The sequence below is a fragment of the Nerophis ophidion genome, linkage group LG25 (assembly GCF_033978795.1).
Source record: "Nerophis ophidion isolate RoL-2023_Sa linkage group LG25, RoL_Noph_v1.0, whole genome shotgun sequence".
In the NCBI taxonomy this organism is placed as follows: Eukaryota; Metazoa; Chordata; class Actinopteri; order Syngnathiformes; family Syngnathidae; genus Nerophis; species Nerophis ophidion.
Genome location: NC_084635.1, coordinates 35,216,331 through 35,236,414, shown reverse-complemented (window position 1 = coordinate 35,236,414; position 20,084 = coordinate 35,216,331). Strand labels below are relative to the sequence as shown.

General features: G+C 46.6%; 1 protein-coding gene across 1 annotated transcript in view; it reads right to left on the bottom strand.

Moving 5' to 3' along the window:
- Positions 1-20,084, bottom strand: part of LOC133543073 (transmembrane protein 255B) — a 63,443-nt gene that overhangs the window by 35,757 nt on the left and 7,602 nt on the right. Inside the window, exons 3-6 of the mRNA XM_061887474.1 lie at positions 18,740-18,951; positions 18,355-18,526; positions 16,697-16,839; positions 16,561-16,623 (exon numbers count right to left, since the gene is read on the bottom strand). Coding sequence (XP_061743458.1) covers positions 16,561-16,623; positions 16,697-16,839; positions 18,355-18,418 — 270 coding nt within the window. The 5' untranslated portion in view covers positions 18,419-18,526; positions 18,740-18,951. The remainder of the gene's footprint in view (positions 1-16,560; positions 16,624-16,696; positions 16,840-18,354; positions 18,527-18,739; positions 18,952-20,084) is intronic.

The window sequence follows — 20,084 nt, the reverse complement described above, 5'->3', positions numbered from 1 at the left end:
GCAGACAAGTAGCACTCTAATCGCTAGCTGACAACTACAACCCTGATGGACTAGCAGACAAGTAGCACTCTAATCGCTAGCTGGCAACTACAACCCTGATGGACTAGCAGACAAGTAGCACTCTAATCACTAGCTGACAACTACAACCCTGATGGACTAGCAGACAAGTAGCACTCTAATCGCTAGCTGACAACTACAACCCTGATGGACTAGCAGACAAGTAGCACTCTAATCGCTAGCTGACAACTACAACCCTGATGGACTAGCAGACAAGTAGCACTCTAATCGCTAGCTGACAACTACAACCCTGATGGACTAGCAGACAAGTAGCACTCTAATCGCTAGCTGACAACTACAACCCTGATGGACTAGCAGACAAGTAGCACTCTAATCGCTAGCTGACAACTACAACCCTGATGGACTAGCAGACAAGTAGCACTCTAATCGCTAGCTGACAACTACAACCCTGATGGACTAGCAGACAAGTAGCACTCTAATCGCTAGCTGACAACTACAACCCTGATGGACTAGCAGACAAGTAGCACTCTAATCGCTAGCTGACAACTACAACCCTGATGGACTAGCAGACAAGTAGCACTCTAATCGCTAGCTGACAACTACAACCCTGATGGACTAGCAGACAAGTAGCACTCTAATCGCTAGCTGACAACTACAACCCTGATGGACTAGCAGACAAGTAGCACTCTAATCGCTAGCTGACAACTACAACCCTGATGGACTAGCAGACAAGTAGCACTCTAATCGCTAGCTGACAACTACAACCCTGATGGACTAGCAGACAAGTAGCACTCTAATCGCTAGCTGACAACTACAACCCTGATGGACTAGCAGACAAGTAGCACTCTAATCGCTAGCTGACAACTACAACCCTGATGGACTAGCAGACAAGTAGCACTCTAATCGCTAGCTGGCAACTAAAACCCTGATGGACTAGCAGACAAGTAGGACTCTAATCGCTAGCTGACAACTACAACCCTGATGGACTAGCAGACAAGTAGCACTCTAATCGCTAGCTGACAACTACAACCCTGATGGACTAGCAGACAAGTAGCACTCTAATTGCTAGCTGGCAACTACAACCCTGATGGACTAGCAGACAAGTAGCACTCTAATCGCTAGCTGACAACTACAACCCTGATGGACTAGCAGACAAGTAGCACTCTAATCGCTAGCTGACAACTACAACCCTGATGGACTAGCAGACAAGTAGCACTCTAATCGCTAGCTGACAACTACAACCCTGATGGACTAGCAGACAAGTAGCACTCTAATCGCTAGCTGACAACTACAACCCTGATGGACTAGCAGACAAGTAGCACTCTAATCGCTAGCTGACAACTACAACCCTGATGGACTAGCAGACAAGTAGCACTCTAATCGCTAGCTGACAACTACAACCCTGATGGACTAACAGACAAGTAGCACTCTAATCGCTAGCTGGCAACTAAAACCCTGATGGACTAGCAGACAAGTAGGACTCTAATCGCTAGCTGACAACTACAACCCTGATGGACTAGCAGACAAGTAGCACTCTAATCGCTAGCTGACAACTACAACCCTGATGGACTAGCAGACAAGTAGCACTCTAATCGCTAGCTGACAACTACAACCCTGATGGACTAACAGACAAGTAGCACTCTAATCGCTAGCTGGCAACTAAAACCCTGATGGACTAGCAGACAAGTAGCACTCTAATCGCTAGCTGACAACTACAACCCTGATGGACTAGCAGACAAGTAGCACTCTAATCGCTAGCTGACAACTACAACCCTGATGGACTAGCAGACAAGTAGCACTCTAATCGCTAGCTGACAACTACAACCCTGATGGACTAGCAGACAAGTAGCACTCTAATCGCTAGCTGACAACTACAACCCTGATGGACTAACAGACAAGTAGCACTCTAATCGCTAGCTGGCAACTAAAACCCTGATGGACTAGCAGACAAGTAGGACTCTAATCGCTAGCTGACAACTACAACCCTGATGGACTAGCAGACAAGTAGCACTCTAATCGCTAGCTGACAACTACAACCCTGATGGACTAGCAGACAAGTAGCACTCTAATCGCTAGCTGACAACTACAACCCTGATGGACTAACAGACAAGTAGCACTCTAATCGCTAGCTGGCAACTAAAACCCTGATGGACTAGCAGACAAGTAGGACTCTAATCGCTAGCTGACAACTAAAACCCTGATGGACTAGCAGACAAGTAGCACTCTAATCGCTAGCTGACAACTACAACCCTGATGGACTAGCAGACAAGTAGCACTCTAATCGCTAGCTGACAACTACAACCCTGATGGACTAACAGACAAGTAGCACTCTAATCGCTAGCTGACAACTAAAACCCTGATGGACTAGCAGACAAGTAGCACTCTAATCGCTAGCTGACAACTACAACCCTGATGGACTAGCAGACAAGTAGCACTCTAATCGCTAGCTGACAACTACAACCCTGATGGACTAACAGACAAGTAGCACTCTAATCGCTAGCTGGCAACTAAAACCCTGATGGACTAGCAGACAAGTAGGACTCTAATCGCTAGCTGACAACTACAACCCTGATGGACTAGCAGACAAGTAGCACTCTAATCGCTAGCTGACAACTACAACCCTGATGGACTAGCAGACAAGTAGCACTCTAATCGCTAGCTGACAACTACAACCCTGATGGACTAGCAGACAAGTAGCACTCTAATCGCTAGCTGACAACTACAACCCTGATGGACTAACAGACAAGTAGCACTCTAATCGCTAGCTGGCAACTAAAACCCTGATGGACTAGCAGACAAGTAGGACTCTAATCGCTAGCTGACAACTACAACCCTGATGGACTAGCAGACAAGTAGCACTCTAATCGCTAGCTGACAACTACAACCCTGATGGACTAGCAGACAAGTAGCACTCTAATCGCTAGCTGACAACTACAACCCTGATGGACTAACAGACAAGTAGCACTCTAATCGCTAGCTGGCAACTAAAACCCTGATGGACTAGCAGACAAGTAGCACTCTAATCGCTAGCTGACAACTACAACCCTGATGGACTAGCAGACAAGTAGCACTCTAATCGCTAGCTGACAACTACAACCCTGATGGACTAGCAGACAAGTAGCACTCTAATCGCTAGCTGACAACTACAACCCTGATGGACTAGCAGACAAGTAGCACTCTAATCGCTAGCTGACAACTACAACCCTGATGGACTAACAGACAAGTAGCACTCTAATCGCTAGCTGGCAACTAAAACCCTGATGGACTAGCAGACAAGTAGGACTCTAATCGCTAGCTGACAACTACAACCCTGATGGACTAGCAGACAAGTAGCACTCTAATCGCTAGCTGACAACTACAACCCTGATGGACTAGCAGACAAGTAGCACTCTAATCGCTAGCTGACAACTACAACCCTGATGGACTAGCAGACAAGTAGCACTCTAATCGCTAGCTGACAACTACAACCCTGATGGACTAGCAGACAAGTAGGACTCTAATCGCTAGGTGACAACTACAACCCTGATGGACTAGCAGACAAGTAGCACTCTAATCGCTAGCTGACAACTACAACCCTGATGGACTAGCAGACAAGTAGCACTCTAATCGCTAGCTGACAACTACAACCCTGATGGACTAGCAGACAAGTAGCACTCTAATCGCTAGCTGACAACTACAACCCTGATGGACTAGCAGACAAGTAGGACTCTAATCGCTAGCTGACAACTACAACCCTGATGGACTAGCAGACAAGTAGGACTCTAATCGCTAGGTGACAACTACAACCCTGATGGACTAGCAGACAAGTAGCACTCTAATCGCTAGCTGACAACTACAACCCTGATGGACTAGCAGACAAGTAGGACTCTAATCGCTAGCTGACAACTACAACCCTGATGGACTAGCAGACAAGTAGCACTCTAATCGCTAGCTGACAACTACAACCCTGATGGACTAGCAGACAAGTAGCACTCTAATCGCTAGCTGACAACTACAACCCTGATGGACTAGCAGACAAGTAGCACTCTAATCGCTAGCTGACAACGAGAGCGTCTTAGTATACGATATATTTCATCCATCCATCCATTTTCTACTGATTGTCCCATCGTAATTGTCAAATAAAAGACTATTTTCATATTGTTTTGTTTCGTCCTTATTTCCTCCCCAGCGCTCATATTTTTCATTTGACTTTGTCCTCTTTCTAAACCACCTTATGTCCGCCTCCAGCCTCCTTTCTCCTGGTCCCGCGCTTGATTAGTGATGAGGGGAGCTCACCTGTCTCTGATCACTAATCAGTCACCAGTGTGGCCGTCCTCTGATTCCTGTCTGCCACGTCCTCATCAAAGCACTGCACTCTGCCTACCGTCTCTGCGTGTTGGGGCCACGACACAGCAAGGAATGTGGCATGTGTCTCCTCAGTCCTGGTAGTGTGTCACGATACTGAGGTCTACTTCACTGACACCGACATGCGGGGAGAAGGTGATACTGAGGTCTACTTCACTGACACCAACATGTGGTGAGAAGGTGATACTGAGGTCTACTTCACTGACACCGACATGCGGGGAGAAGGTGATACTGAGGTCTACTTCACTGACACCAACATGTGGTGAGAAGGTGATACTGAGGTCTACTTCACTGACACCGACATGCGGGGAGAAGGTGATACTGAGGTCTACTTCACTGACACCAACATGCGGGGAGAAGGTGATACTGAGGTCTACTTCAGTGCCATCAACATGTGGGGAGAAGGTGATACTGAGGTCTACTTCACTGACACCGACATGCGGGGAGAAGGTGATACTGAGGTCTACTTCAGTGCCATCAACATGTGGGGAGAAGGTGATACTGAGGTCTACTTCACTGACACCGACATGCGGGGAGAAGGTGATACTGAGGTCTACTTCAGTGACACCGACATGCGGGGAGAAGGCGATACTGAGGTCTACTTCACTGACACCAACATGCGGGGAGAAGGTGATACTGAGGTCTACTTCACTGACACCACCATGTGGGGAGAAGGTGATACTGAGGTCTACTTCACTGACACCAACATGCGGGGAGAAGGTGATACTGAGGTCTACTTCAGTGCCATCAACATGTGGGGAGAAGGTGATACTGAGGTCTACTTCACTGACACCAACATGTGGGGAGAAGGTGATACTGAGGTCTACTTCACTGACACCGACATGCGGGGAGAAGGCGATACTGAGGTCTACTTCACTGACACCGACATGCGGGGAGAAGGTGATACTGAGGTCTACTTCACTGACACCGACATGCGGGGAGAAGGTGATACTGAGGTCTACTTCACTGACACCGACATGCGGGGAGAAGGCGATACTGAGGTCTACTTCACTGACACCAACATGCGGGGAGAAGGTGATACTGAGGTCTACTTCACTGACACCGACATGCGGGGAGAAGGTGATACTGAGGTCTACTTCACTGACACCAACATGTGGGGAGAAGGTGATACTGAGGTCTACTTCACTGACACCGACATGCGGGGAGAAGGTGATACTGAGGTCTACTTCACTGACACCGACATGCGGGGAGAAGGTGATACTGAGGTCTACTTCACTGACACCAACATGTGGGGAGAAGGTGATACTGAGGTCTACTTCACTGACACCGACATGCGGTGAGAAGGTGATACTGAGGTCTACTTCACTGACACCGACATGCGGGGAGAAGGTGATACTGAGGTCTACTTCACTGACACCGACATGTGGGGAGAAGGTGATACTGAGGTCTACTTCACTGACACCAACATGCGGGGAGAAGGTGATACTGAGGTCTACTTCACTGACACCGACATGCGGGGAGAAGGTGATACTGAGGTCTACTTCACTGACACCGACATGCGGGGAGAAGGTGATACTGAGGTCTACTTCACTGACACCAACATGCGGTGAGAAGGTGATACTGAGGTCTACTTCACTGACACCAACATGTGGGAAGAAGGTGATACTGAGGTCTACTTCACTGACACCGACATGCGGGGAGAAGGTGATACTGAGGTCTACTTCACTGACACCAACATGTGGGGAGAAGGTGATACTGAGGTCTACTTCACTGACACCGACATGCGGTGAGAAGGTGATACTGAGGTCTACTTCACTGACACCGACATGCGGGGAGAAGGTGATACTGAGGTCTACTTCACTGACACCAACATGTGGGGAGAAGGTGATACTGAGGTCTACTTCACTGACACCGACATGTGGGGAGAAGGTGATACTGAGGTCTACTTCACTGACACCAACATGCGGGGAGAAGGTGATACTGAGGTCTACTTCACTGACACCGACATGCGGGGAGAAGGTGATACTGAGGTCTACTTCACTGACACCGACATGCGGGGAGAAGGTGATACTGAGGTCTACTTCACTGACACCAACATGCGGGGAGAAGGTGATACTGAGGTCTACTTCACTGACACCAACATGTGGGGAGAAGGTGATACTGAGGTCAACTTCACTGACACCGACATGCGGGGAGAAGGTGATACTGAGGTCTACTTCACTAACACCAACATGTGGGAAGAAGGTGATACTGAGGTCTACTTCACTGACACCGACATGCGGGGAGAAGGTGATACTGAGGTCTACTTCAGTGCCAGCAACATGCGGTGAGAAGGTGATACTGAGGTCTACTTCACTGACACCGACATGTGGGGAGAAGGTGATACTGAGGTCTACTTCACTGCCACCACCATGTGGGGAGAAGGTGATACTGAGGTCTACTTCAGTGCCACCACCATGCGGTGAGAAGGTGATACTGAGGTCTACTTCACTGACACCAACATGTGGGGAGAAGGCGATACTGAGGTCTACTTCAGTGCCACCAACATGTGGGGAGAAGGTGATACTGAGGTCTACTTCACTGACACCGACATGCGGGGAGAAGGTGATACTGAGGTCTACTTCACTGACACCAACATGTGGGAAGAAGGTGATATTGAGGTCTACTTCACTGACACCGACATGTGGGGAGAAGGTGATACTGAGGTCTACTTCACTGACACCAACATGTGGTGAGAAGGTGATACTGAGGTCTACTTCAGTGCCACCACCATGTGGGGAGAAGGTGATACTGAGGTCTACTTCAGTGCCACCACCATGTGGGGAGAAGGTGATACTGAGGTCTACTTCAGTGCCACCAACTTGCGGGGAGAAGGTGATACTGAGGTCTACTTCAGTGCCAGCAACATGCGGTGAGAAGGTGATACTGAGGTCTACTTCAGTGCCACCACCATGCGGTGAGAAGGTGATACTGAGGTCTACTTCAGTGCCACCACCATGCGGTGAGAAGGTGATACTGAGGTCTACTTCAGTGCCACCACCATGCGGTGAGAAGGTGATACTGAGGTCTACTTCAGTGCCACCACCATGCGGTGAGAAGGTGATACTGAGGTCTACTTCAGTGCCACCACCATGCGGTGAGAAGGTGATACTGAGGTCTACTTCAGTGCCACCACCATGCGGTGAGAAGGTGATACTGAGGTCTACTTCACTGACACCAACATGTGGGGAGAAGGTGATACTGAGGTCTACTTCACTGACACCGACATGCGGTGAGAAGGTGATACTGAGGTCTACTTCAGTGCCAGCAACATGCGGTGAGAAGGTGATACTGAGGTCTACTTCAGTGCCACCACCATGCGGTGAGAAGGTGATACTGAGGTCTACTTCAGTGCCACCACCATGTGGGGAGAAGGTGATACTGAGGTCTACTTCAGTGCCACCATCATGCGGGAAGAAGGTGATACTGAGGTCTACTTCAGTGCCACCACCATGCGGTGAGAAGGTGATACTGAGGTCTACTTCAGTGCCACCACCATGTGGGGAGAATGTGATACTGAGGTCTACTTCACTGCCACCACCATGTGGGGAGAAGGTGATACTGAGGTCTACTTCAGTGCCAGCAACATGCGGTGAGAAGGTGATACTGAGGTCTACTTCAGTGCCAGCACCATGTGGGGAGAAGGTGATACTGAGGTCTACTTCAGTGCCACCACCATGCGGTGAGAAGGTCATACTGAGGTCTACTTCAGTGCCACCACCATGCGGTGAGAAGGTGATACTGAGGTCTACTTCAGTGCCACCACCATGCGGTGAGAAGGTGATACTGAGGTCTACTTCAGTGCCACCACCATGCGGTGAGAAGGTGATACTGAGGTCTACTTCAGTGCCACCACCATGTGGGGAGAAGGTGATACTGAGGTCTACTTCAGTGCCACCACCATGTGGGGAGAAGGTGATACTGAGGTCTACTTCAGTGCCAGCAACATGCGGTGAGAAGGTGATACTGAGGTCTACTTCAGTGCCAGCACCATGTGGGGAGAAGGTGATACTGAGGTCTACTTCAGTGCCACCACCATGTGGGGAGAAGGTGATACTGAGGTCTACTTCAGTGCCAGCAACATGCGGTGAGAAGGTGATACTGAGGTCTACTTCAGTGCCAGCACCATGTGGGGAGAAGGTGATACTGAGGTCTACTTCAGTGCCACCACCATGTGGGGAGAAGGTGATACTGAGGTCTACTTCAGTGCCACCACCATGTGGGGAGAAGGTGATACTGAGGTCTACTTCAGTGCCAGCACCATGTGGGGAGAAGGTGATACTGAGGTCTACTTCAGTGCCACCACCATGTGGGGAGAAGGTGATACTGAGGTCTACTTCAGTGCCACCACCATGTGGGGAGAAGGTGATACTGAGGTCTACTTCAGTGCCAGCAACATGCGGTGAGAAGGTGATACTGAGGTCTACTTCAGTGCCACCACCATGCGGTGAGAAGGTGATACTGAGGTCTACTTCAGTGCCACCACCATGTGGGGAGAAGGTGATACTGAGGTCTACTTCAGTGCCAGCACCATGTGGGGAGAAGGTGATACTGAGGTCTACTTCAGTGCCAGCAACATGCGGTGAGAAGGTGATACTGAGGTCTACTTCAGTGCCACCACCATGCGGTGAGAAGGTGATACTGAGGTCTACTTCAGTGCCACCACCATGTGGGGAGAAGGTGATACTGAGGTCTACTTCAGTGCCAGCACCATGTGGGGAGAAGGTGATACTGAGGTCTACTTCAGTGCCAGCACCATGTTGCTACCAAGTGAAAAGAGGTGAGTTGTCAGCCTTCAGAGAGAAGATTATTGCTAGTCTCCAGCAGCTAATGCCTCCAAATAAAGGATGTAGATCTACTTCTAGTCTCTCCTTACAGAAGAGCACACTTGACCTGTGCTGCTCGGACAAACAAAGCGATACTAATTCAGTTTCCGTGACATCCGCAGCCAACCAGAGTTTCACTGAGCATAAAAGTGCTTGTGGAATCACATTTCTTGATCAATTTCCTGTAAAAAAAGACTTCTTTCAGTGCTGTGATATTTCCTCGATGTCACATGTGATCTGTCAACTTCTTGTCTTCTCCTCACCCGCGGTCATGTCTACTTGTCCTAGCTCCTTCCTGCTGCGTCACTGAGAGGAAAATAATGGCACATGTCACCATTATTCACCGTGATCCCCGCCGTGCACGGAATGAGGTTTTTTTTTTTTTTAATTGCAATAATTCTACAAAATTACACAAAATATTTTAGGTTGCCCCCCCCCACTTTTTTCCAGAAATAAACAGCAATAATTATAGTGAATGTCACATATAAAACATACAAAAGTGTATGCAAAAATAAATAAATATATAAATATATATATATATATACACACACAGTATATATATATATATATATATATATATATATATATATATATATATATATATAAATGAATACAATTACACAAAATATTGTCCTTTTACATTGAAAATCAAAGTTACTTGAAATGTCAATGAAAGAATTAAGCTGCATTTAGCTGAGCGTGTAATTGCCTTCATGACTTCACCTCCTGATCATTAACAGAAATGGGCTTTTGCTGTCTTGAAATTGAAGTGGCATGGTCATTTGTTTTCAGAGACATCTCGTGGCCAAAATAATGAAATTAAGCTCACAGAGCAGTAAGTTGAAGGATGCGGACACGTTTGTTACTGGACACTTTCTAACATGCTTCTGTCCGGCGACTTTGTGTAAGTAATATGCAAATACTACTACTTGATGTGTAAGTAATATGCAAATACTACTACTTGATGTGTAAGTAATATGCAAATACCACTACTTGATGTGTAAGTAATATGCAAATACTACTACTTGATGTGTAAGTAATATGCAAATACTACTACTTGATGTGTAAGTAATATACAAATACTACTACTTGATGTGTAAGTAATATGCAAATACTACTACTTGATGTGTAAGTAATATGCAAATACTACTACTTGATGTGTAAGTAATATGCAAATACTACTACTTGATGTGTAAGTAATATGCAAATACCACTACTTGATGTGTAAGTAATATGCAAATACTACTACTTGATGTGTGTGTAATATGCAAATACTACTACTTGATGTGTAAGTGATATGCAAATACTACTACTTGATGTGTGTGTAATATGCAAATACTACTACTTGATGTGTGTGTAATATGCAAATACCACTACTTGATGTGTAAGTAATATGCAAATACTACTACTTGATGTGTGTGTAATATGCAAATACTACTACTTGATCTGTAAGTAATATGCAAATACTACTACTTGATGTGTAAGTAATATACAAATACTACTACTTGATGTGTAAGTAATATGAAAATACTACTACTTGATGTGTAAGTAATATACAAATACTACTACTTGATGTGTGTGTAATATGCAAATACTACTACTTGATGTGTAAGTAATATGCAAATACCACTACTTGATGTGTAAGTAATATGCAAATACTACTACTTGATGTGTGTGTAATATGCAAATACTACTACTTGATGTGTGTGTAATATGCAAATACTACTACTTGATGTGTAAGTAATATGCAAATACTACTACTTGATGTGTAAGTAATATGCAAATACTACTACTTGATGTGTAAGTAATATGCAAATACTACTACTTGATGTGTGTGTAATATGCAAATACTACTACTTGATGTGTGTGTAATATGCAAATACTACTACTTGATGTGTAAGTAATATGCAAATACCACTACTTGATGTGTGTGTAATATGCAAATACTACTACTTGATGTGTGTGTAATATGCAAATACTACTACTTGATACTTCTTTATGTCCACAAATTTGTCTGTATTGTTTGATAATTATTACACATCTGTAACTTGTGTGCTTATCTGTTGTGTAGCTGCTTGCTCCTAGTAGCCTACTGCCTTGCATGATTACCTTTTGGAAAATACTTTCATGAAAATGAAGAACTTGTGTGCAAAGAACAAAGTCCAGCTTTGCACAAGTGAGACTGCTTGTATCGGACATTTTAGATGCAAGCCCATATCATCTGATACATGTTTTTTTTGCTGATATCGGACCAATGTCTGATATCAATAACGAACTGGGACACCCCTAATTATTGTTATGGTCGTCAATAGACATCCATCAAATGATGCAAAAAAGAATACATCAATATTATTGTCTGTTTTTAGTGTAATAATCATAATGAATAAATGTTAGGATTCATAAAATAAAATGTTTCAATAATTAGTTGATTATGTAATTATTGAATTATTTATGTCACAATTTGATCAAATATTTCATGATTTTTTTGGTCAGCGCTTCATGAATTAATTTTATCCATCAAACTGAGCAATCAAAGTCGGAGAAAAAAAAACATGAAATTATGAATGAATGAAAGAAATTTGGAAGTCATTAAATAAATCATGAAATAATTAATCAATCATGAAATTGTCAATTGACTCATGAAATCATTAATTGAATAATAGAATAATTAATAAAATAATTGACAACTTGTAAATTATTAGATAGATGTAAAACAATTAATTAAAGCATGCAATAATTAATTAAGTCGTTAAATCATTAAATAAATAACTAGATCATGGAATCATTAATGTAAACATGAAATAATCAAGAAATAATTAAACCGAGAAATCAATAATCAAATTGTCGTATGATTAATTAAATAATGAAATAACTAATTAAATCATGAAGTAATAATAAAAAAAACCTATTAAATAATGAAATAACTAATTAAATCATGAAGTAATAATAAAAAAAAACCTATTAGATGATTAAACATCCATTTATCCATTTTCTACTGATTGTCCCTTTTGGGGCAGATTATTAAACAATGAATTACATTTTGAAATAATGGAATAATTAAATGTACTTGAACTTTTGCATGAAATAAATGTAACACAAAGATTGTCGCATGATTGAAGGCTTTCTTATTTTCAACATTATTTCTCCCAATGACTTTTGTATCGTCTGCATTAAGAGGAGGGGACAGGACGTGTAACGGGGGTCACGGTGGCGTTTAAGAGGAGGGGACAGGACGTGTAACGGGGGTCACGGTGGCGTTTAAGAGGAGGGGACAGGACGTGTAACGGGGGGTTTAAGAGGAGGGGACAGGACGTGTAACGGGGGTCACGGTGGTGTTTAAGAGGAGGGGACAGGACATGTAACGGGGGTCACGGTGGCATTTAAGAGGAGGGGACAGGACGTGTAACGGGGGTCACGGTGGCGTTTAAGAGGAGGGGACAGGACGTGTAACGGGGGTCACGGTGGCGTTTAAGAGGAGGGGACAGGACGTGTAACGGGGGGTTTAAGAGGAGGGGACAGGACGTGTAACGGGGGTCACGGTGGTGTTTAAGAGGAGGGGACAGGACATGTAACGGGGGTCACGGTGGCGTTTAAGAGGAGGGGACAGGACGTGTAACGGGGGTCACGGTGGCGTTTAAGAGGAGGGGACAGGACGTGTAACGGGGGTCACGGTGGCGTTTAAGAGGAGGGGACAGGACGTGTAACGGGGGGTTTAAGAGGAGGGGACAGGACGTGTAACGGGGGTCACGGTGGTGTTTAAGAGGAGGGGACAGGACATGTAACGGGGGTCACGGTGGCGTTTAAGAGGAGGGGACAGGACGTGTAACGGGGGTCACGGTGGTGTTTAAGAGGAGGGGACAGGACGTGTAACGGGGGTCACGGTGGCGTTTAAGAGGAGGGGACAGGACGTGTAACGGGGGTCACGGTGGCGTTTAAGAGGAGGGGACAGGACGTGTAACGGGGGTCACGGTGGTGTTTAAGAGGAGGGGACAGGACATGTAACGGGGGTCACGGTGGCATTTAAGAGGAGGGGACAGGACATGTAACGGGGGTCACGGTGGCATTTAAGAGGAAGGGACAGGACGTGTAACGGGGGTCACGGTGGCATTTAAGAGGAGGGGACAGGACGTGTAACGGGGGTCACGGTGGCGTTTAAGAGGAGGGGACAGGACGTGTAACGGGGGGTTTAAGAGGAGGGGACAGGACGTGTAACGGGGGTCACGGTGGTGTTTAAGAGGAGGGGACAGGACATGTAACGGGGGTCACGGTGGCATTTAAGAGGAGGGGACAGGACGTGTAACGGGGGTCACGGTGGCGTTTAAGAGGAGGGGACAGGACGTGTAACGGGGGTCACGGTGGCGTTTAAGAGGAGGGGACAGGACGTGTAACGGGGGGTTTAAGAGGAGGGGACAGGACGTGTAACGGGGGTCACGGTGGTGTTTAAGAGGAGGGGACAGGACATGTAACGGGGGTCACGGTGGCGTTTAAGAGGAGGGGACAGGACGTGTAACGGGGGTCACGGTGGCGTTTAAGAGGAGGGGACAGGACGTGTAACGGGGGTCACGGTGGCGTTTAAGAGGAGGGGACAGGACGTGTAACGGGGGGTTTAAGAGGAGGGGACAGGACGTGTAACGGGGGTCACGGTGGTGTTTAAGAGGAGGGGACAGGACATGTAACGGGGGTCACGGTGGCGTTTAAGAGGAGGGGACAGGACGTGTAACGGGGGTCACGGTGGTGTTTAAGAGGAGGGGACAGGACGTGTAACGGGGGTCACGGTGGCGTTTAAGAGGAGGGGACAGGACGTGTAACGGGGGTCACGGTGGCGTTTAAGAGGAGGGGACAGGACGTGTAACGGGGGTCACGGTGGTGTTTAAGAGGAGGGGACAGGACATGTAACGGGGGTCACGGTGGCATTTAAGAGGAGGGGACAGGACATGTAACGGGGGTCACGGTGGCATTTAAGAGGAGGGGACAGGACGTGTAACGGGGGTCACGGTGGCGTTTAAGAGGAGGGGACAGGACGTGTAACGGGGGTCACGGTGGTGTTTAAGAGGAGGGGACAGGACATGTAACGGGGGTCACGGTGGCGTTTAAGAGGAGGGGACAGGACGTGTAACGGGGGGTTTAAGAGGAGGGGACAGGACGTGTAACGGGGGTCACGGTGGTGTTTAAGAGGAGGGGACAGGACATGTAACGGGGGTCACGGTGGCATTTAAGAGGAGGGGACAGGACGTGTAACGGGGGTCACGGTGGCGTTTAAGAGGAGGGGACAGGACGTGTAACGGGGGTCACGGTGGTGTTTAAGAGGAGGGGACAGGACATGTAACGGGGGTCACGGTGGCGTTTAAGAGGAGGGGACAGGACGTGTAACGGGGGTCACGGTGGCGTTTAAGAGGAGGGGACAGGACGTGTAACGGGGGTCACGGTGGCGTTTAAGAGGAGGGGACAGGACGTGTAACGGGGGTCACGGTGGTGTTTAAGAGGAGGGGACAGGACATGTAACGGGGGTCACGGTGGCATTTAAGAGGAGGGGACAGGACATGTAACGGGGGTCCCGGTGGCGTTTAAGAGGAGGGGACAGGACGTGTAACGGGGGTCACGGTGGCGTTTAAGAGGAGGGGACAGGACGTGTAACGGGGGTCACGGTGGCGTTTAAGAGGAGGGGACAGGACGTGTAACGGGGGTCACGGTGGTGTTTAAGAGGAGGGGACAGGACGTGTAACGGGGGTCACGGTGGCATTTAAGAGGAGGGGACAGGACGTGTAACGGGGGTCACGGTGGCGTTTAAGAGGAGGGGACAGGACGTGTAACGGGGGTCACGGTGGTGTTTAAGAGGAGGGGACAGGACATGTAACGGGGGTCACGGTGGCGTTTAAGAGGAGGGGACAGGACGTGTAACGGGGGTCACGGTGGCGTTTAAGAGGAGGGGACAGGACGTGTAACGGGGGTCACGGTGGCGTTTAAGAGGAGGGGACAGGACGTGTAACGGGGGTCACGGTGGCGTTTAAGAGGAGGGGACAGGACGTGTAACGGGGGTCACGGTGGCGTTTAAGAGGAGGGGACAGGACGTGTAACGGGGGTCACGGTGGCGTTTAAGAGGAGGGGACAGGACGTGTAACGGGGGTCACGGTGGTGTTTAAGAGGAGGGGACAGGACATGTAACGGGGGTCACGGTGGCATTTAAGAGGAGGGGACAGGACGTGTAACGGGGGTCACGGTGGCGTTTAAGAGGAGGGGACAGGACGTGTAACGGGGGTCACGGTGGTGTTTAAGAGGAGGGGACAGGACATGTAACGGGGGTCACGGTGGCATTTAAGAGGAGGGGACAGGACGTGTAACGGGGGTCACGGTGGCGTTTAAGAGGAGGGGACAGGACGTGTAACGAGGGTCACGGTGGCGTTCAAGAGGAGGGGACAGGACGTGTAACGGGGGTCACGGTGGCGTTTAAGAGGAGGGGACAGGACGTGTAACGAGGGTCACGGTGGCATTTAAGAGGAAGGGACAGGACGTGTAACGGGGGTCACGGTGGCTTTTAAGAGGAGGGGACAGGACGTGTAACGGGGGTCACGGTGGCATTTAAGAGGAGGGGACAGGACGTGTAACGGGGGTCACGGTGGCTTTTAAGAGGAGGGGACAGGACGTGTAACGGGGGTCACGGTGGCATTTAAGAGGAAGGGACAGGACGTGTAACGGGGGTCACGGTGGCTTTTAAGAGGAGGGGACAGGACGTGTAACGGGGGTCACGGTGGCATTTAAGAGGAGGGGACAGGACGTGTAACGGGGGTCACGGTGGCATTTAAGAGGAAGGGACAGGACGTGTAACGGGGGTCACGGTGGCATTTAAGAGGAGGGGACAGGACGTGTAACGGGGGTCACGGTGGCTTTTAAGAGGAGGGGACAGGACGTGTAACGGGGGTCACGGTGGCTTTTAAGCGGAGGGGACAGGACGTGTAACGGGGGTCACGGTGGCATTTAAGAGGAAGGGACAGGACGTGTAACGGGGGTCACGGTGGCATTTAAGAGGAGGGGACAGGACGTGTAACGGGGGTCACGGTGGCGTTTAAGAGGAGGGGACAGGACGTGTAACGGGGGTCACGGTGGCTTTTAAGAGGAGGGGACAGGACGTGTAACGGGGGTCACGGTGGCGTTTAAGAGGAGGGGACAGGACGTGTAACGAGGGTCACGGTGGCTTTTAAGAGGAGGGGACAGGACGTGTAACGGGGGTCACGGTGGCATTTAAGAGGAAGGGACAGGACGTGTAACGGGGGTCACGGTGGCTTTTAAGAGGAGGGGACAGGACGTGTAACGGGGGTCACGGTGGCTTTTAAGAGGAGGGGACAGGACGTGTAACGGGGGTCACGGTGGCACTCACCATTGGCCGGCGGTTTTCCACCAGATGGATGCCGACAATACCGAGGAATGCCCCGAAACTCAGCTGTGGGAAAAGAGGAAGCAAAGCAGCCAGGATTGTGAAAAGCGGTCCAGCAGAAGTGGGTCAGGTCACTCACCGTGATCCCGGGGTAGTACCCGGCCACCGCCACGTTGTCGGTGCGGGTGGCGGAGATCAAACCCACGGCCAACACCAGCAGCGCCAGAGCCAGCAGAGCCCCCGTTACCCCCAGAGCTGTCCTCTTCCTGCGCATGTGTCCCACTGGGGATAGGAGCACACTTCTATGTCTGGCTGGATGTTTGAAGACAATAAACCATCACTTCACTGTCCACCCACCGCCCATCAACATCAGACATAAACCATCACCTCACTGTCCATCCACCGCCCATCAATATCAGACATAAACCATCACTTCACTGTCCATCCACCGCCCATCAATATCAGACATAAACCATCACTTCACTGTCCATCCACCGCCCATCAACATCAGACATAAACCATCACTTCACTGTCCATCCACCGCCCATCAATATCAGACATAAACCATCACTTCACTGTCCATCCACCGCCCATCAATATCAGACATAAACCATCACTTCACTATCCATCCACCGCCCATCAACATCAGACATAAACCATCACTTCACTGTCCATCCACCGCCCATCAACATCAGACATAAAGCATCACTTCACTGTCCATCCACCGCCCATCAACATCAGACATAAAGCATCACTTCACTGTCCATCCACCGCCCATCAACATCAGACAATTTTCATGAAAAACCACAAACGTCAAATTTATTCTGACAAGCTAGCATCTGATTGTGTGTCTCCATACACAGTGTGGAGCCGCTCTTTAAGCTAATAATAATCACCTCCATTAGGACAAATAAACTACATTTTTTTAGTATCTTAAGTAGCGCTATCACTGGAGGACAAGACTTAACATGTTACACACTGAAGGCAAGCTAACAGCTAAGCTAACCGCTAAACTAGATGAAAACACCCCCAAGAAATGAGTTCTTGGTAAAGGTAAAGAGCAGAAAGTAAGCAGTCGATATCTTTCTTGCTTTTACATCATTTTTGGTATTGTTTACAAATTCAGGGAACAAATCATTGGATTTTGAGGGCTAAATCCAAATATTAGATGGTACTTATGTTTAGTTATTGTGAATCATTGTTTTTATTTTGCCCAAACAATTGTATGTAAAAAAAAAAAAATGTAAAGAACATTTAGAGTTAGTACATGTGATCAGTATCGGTATCGGCCAATCTCATTCATGGATGATCGCTTCATTAGTTACCAATCATTTTATTTTTAAATCAAATTGAGGGTCTTTTATATTCCAGCAGGAGGCGCCATTATGAGACAAGCAGGGTCAATACAGGCAGTGAGTGTGCCAGACCCTCAGTGAGCTTTTATACACCAGTACACATTTGACATATAACACATTTCTTACCAAGTCCCATTATTTTACAGTACATACATTATTTGACATCACATGGGCATCAGGATGAGCACAAACATGTATTATTTTAATATATCATAAATGTATCATTTTACATTACATGGTCATAAAGATGAGCAATATATACAGTATATATATATATATATATATATATATACACAAAGATATATATTTTTTCATTACACATATATATTTATATGTGTAATAAATGATTAAAAAAAGGTATAAATAAATGCTATCGTTATATTTCCAGTGTCTCTGCTGCATTAATTACAGATGACAGAAGTTTGAATTCAAAAGAGTGTACCTTCCCAGTCCAGTATCTCAGTTTCAGACATCGGAGTCATTTGGTGGGTTTCTGCCGGCTGCATTTTCTCTCAGCTGGGATGAACGAAAGAAGAAGAAGCCAAAAAAAAGCCAAAATACAGCCAACAAGCTAACTTGCTGCTTTGTTGCACCGAGGACAGCCTTTGTTGTTCCTGATGGATCACAGCATCATCGGAGAAGAACACCTCAGAGAAGTGAACCTGAGCTCACATCCTCTCAACTTTTCCGCGAGAGAGAGAGAGAGAGAGAGAGAGAGAGAGAGAGGGAGAGAGGGAGAGAGAGAGAGAGAGAGAGAGAGAGAGAGAGAGAGAGAGAGAGAGAGAGAGAGAGAGAGAGAGAGAGAGAGCTTTCTTCATGCATCTTACATGAGTTGGACTCAGCAGGAAGGTTTTATGTGACTGCTGCTCATGATGATGATGATGATGATGATGATGATGGTGGTGGTAAAGATGATGATGGTGGTGGTGAAGATGATGATGGTGGTGGTGAAGATGATGATGATGGTGGTGGTAAAGATGATGATGGTGGTGATGGTGATGATGCATCAATGAGCTGAGAGCGCCCTCTAGTGGTCATCCTGCCAGAAACACAAAGCCACATTGTTGAAAAGATGACTGTGACAATGCTCTCTCTCTCTCTCTCTCTCTCTCTAGTATTGATGTGCATATCTCATGCAAACATAGTTGTAGGATTGATTATTTTCTTACACACAATTCATGTCATTCATGTATGAATCATTATTAGTGCACAATGTATATATATATATATATATACAGTACAGATGTAACATGTCAAACTCAAAGCCCGGGGCCAGATGTGGACCGCCACGTTATTTTATTTGGCCCTGGAAAGTCTGGAATAATATGTATCAATAAAGTATATATTTCTATTTTGGGAGAAGAAAAAAATGTACTCCATGTTAGCGCAAATTACCTTAACTTAAATATTGTTTAATTATGCAAAACTATATGATCAAACATTCCAACCATTTTTCAAATAGAAAGAAATACTAATAATGATTTCAAAGCAAGCAATCCATCAAATGTAAAAGTAGCAAAAGATTTCATGGTCAAATTGTGAAGTTTATTGTAGTTTTTACAGCATTATTCTCTAAAAGAAAAAACTGTACTTTTTTTACTGTAATAAACTGTGCTGCTGTTTTGGCATTTACAGTAATACACCCAAAAATTTACCGTTGTTGATTTGCAGTAAAAAAACAAAACAAAACAAACCTGATAAAACAAGTACCAACATTTTACTCTAAAATGGCAGTTTTTTTAAATTTACAGTAAAAAACAAATATAAATTTTACAGTGAAATTCAGGCAACTGAGCTGCCTTTTTTTTTTTTTTTACCATAAAAACAGCAGTACTGCTTTTCCATTTACAGTAATACACATGACATTTTGAGGTGAATTATTGCAACTTACCCTAGTTTTTAAAAAAGTGCTAATAAAATGCATTAAAAGTTGTGTAATAATAGTAGTCACTGTTAGAAGCGGCCCTCTGAGGCCAAACATGACTGTGATGTGGCCCTCAGTGAAAACCACTTTGACACCTCTGATTTACAGTATTTATACACATGTGCAGTAATATAATCTTATTATTAAAACAAATCTGCAGATTTAAATTACTCAACAGAATTTAAATGTAGAATTCACAAGGTTTTTAATTTTTTTTTACATAAGTGTCAAAGTCGAGGCTCGGGCCA